The 964-nt window shown below is 53.6% G+C and overlaps 1 protein-coding gene across 1 annotated transcript in view; it reads right to left on the reverse strand.

Moving 5' to 3' along the window:
• adam9 (ADAM metallopeptidase domain 9) overlaps positions 1 to 964 on the reverse strand; it is a gene marked incomplete at its 3' end in the record, with an annotated part of 9,178 nt that continues 8,214 nt past the window's right edge. Inside the window, 4 exon segments of the mRNA XM_037979135.1 lie at positions 1 to 185; positions 515 to 620; positions 737 to 827; positions 905 to 964. Coding sequence (XP_037835063.1) covers positions 1 to 185; positions 515 to 620; positions 737 to 827; positions 905 to 964 — 442 coding nt within the window.

Raw genomic sequence — 964 nt, forward strand, 5'->3', positions numbered from 1 at the left:
CCTTGTCGTCTCCACACTTGGTCCCCTCGTTCACCATGCCCGGGTCGGGGACGTCCGAGCCCAGCCTGAAGTCCACGCCATAACACTTGGCGCCGCTGATCGAGGTGATGATGAAGGACGGCTCGATGTTGAAAACCGTCACCGTGGGAACATTGGAGCACTGCAGCTTCCCGCACAGAGCGTTCCTACGGAGACGGGGACAGACAGCCGGGGTCACGTGATCAGGAGGAAGGACAAGACTAACATTTCTGTCCCTGGAGGACATTTCTGTCCCTGGAGGACATTTCTGTCCCTGGAGGACATGTTTTCTGCTGGTAAAAGAAGAAGAAACGAGGACCTGGAGCCAAAGTTTCCTGATTTTACCCTAAAAATGGAACAATGTCTCAGTTCCAACATGTTTCTGATGTTCCACTGTGTAAATGTGGGTTTATGAGTTTTTTAAATCTCTGCTTTCTGGTTTTATTTTACACAACATCCACCTTCCTGGCATCAGGCGTCTCACCCGGACACTTACCTGCTCTCACACTTCTTGTAGCCGTAGTATTGGTAGCCACAGTTACCGAAGCGATCTCCTTTACTGTTGACCTCTTTGAAACAGATTTCAGGAGCCGCCTGTGCCTCTGGAGACGAGGAGGAGCAAAAAGAGAAGAAGAAGAAGAAGACAGGAGAGGACGGACGGTGGTCAGCATCCTGGAGGAGTTGGGCTGTGAACCTGAAAGCAGGAGGAGAAACCTACTGGTGCCGAACAAGTCGTGGCACTGCCCGTCGTGGTGCTGACATTTCCCGTTGTAACAGTAGGCCTGCTGGTTCCGGCACGGCTGCCCGTTCTGAAACACAAACACCGCTGTCAGCGAAGCCCCTCCCCCCTGAGGAGTCCACCTGCAGGCAGGGACCCGGGTCTCACCTGGGTGAAGACGTCGCTCTGACAAAGGGACGAAGAGCCGTTACAGAACTCCGGCAGATC

This window comes from Kryptolebias marmoratus, linkage group LG1 (assembly GCF_001649575.2).
Source record: "Kryptolebias marmoratus isolate JLee-2015 linkage group LG1, ASM164957v2, whole genome shotgun sequence".
In the NCBI taxonomy this organism is placed as follows: Eukaryota; Metazoa; Chordata; class Actinopteri; order Cyprinodontiformes; family Rivulidae; genus Kryptolebias; species Kryptolebias marmoratus.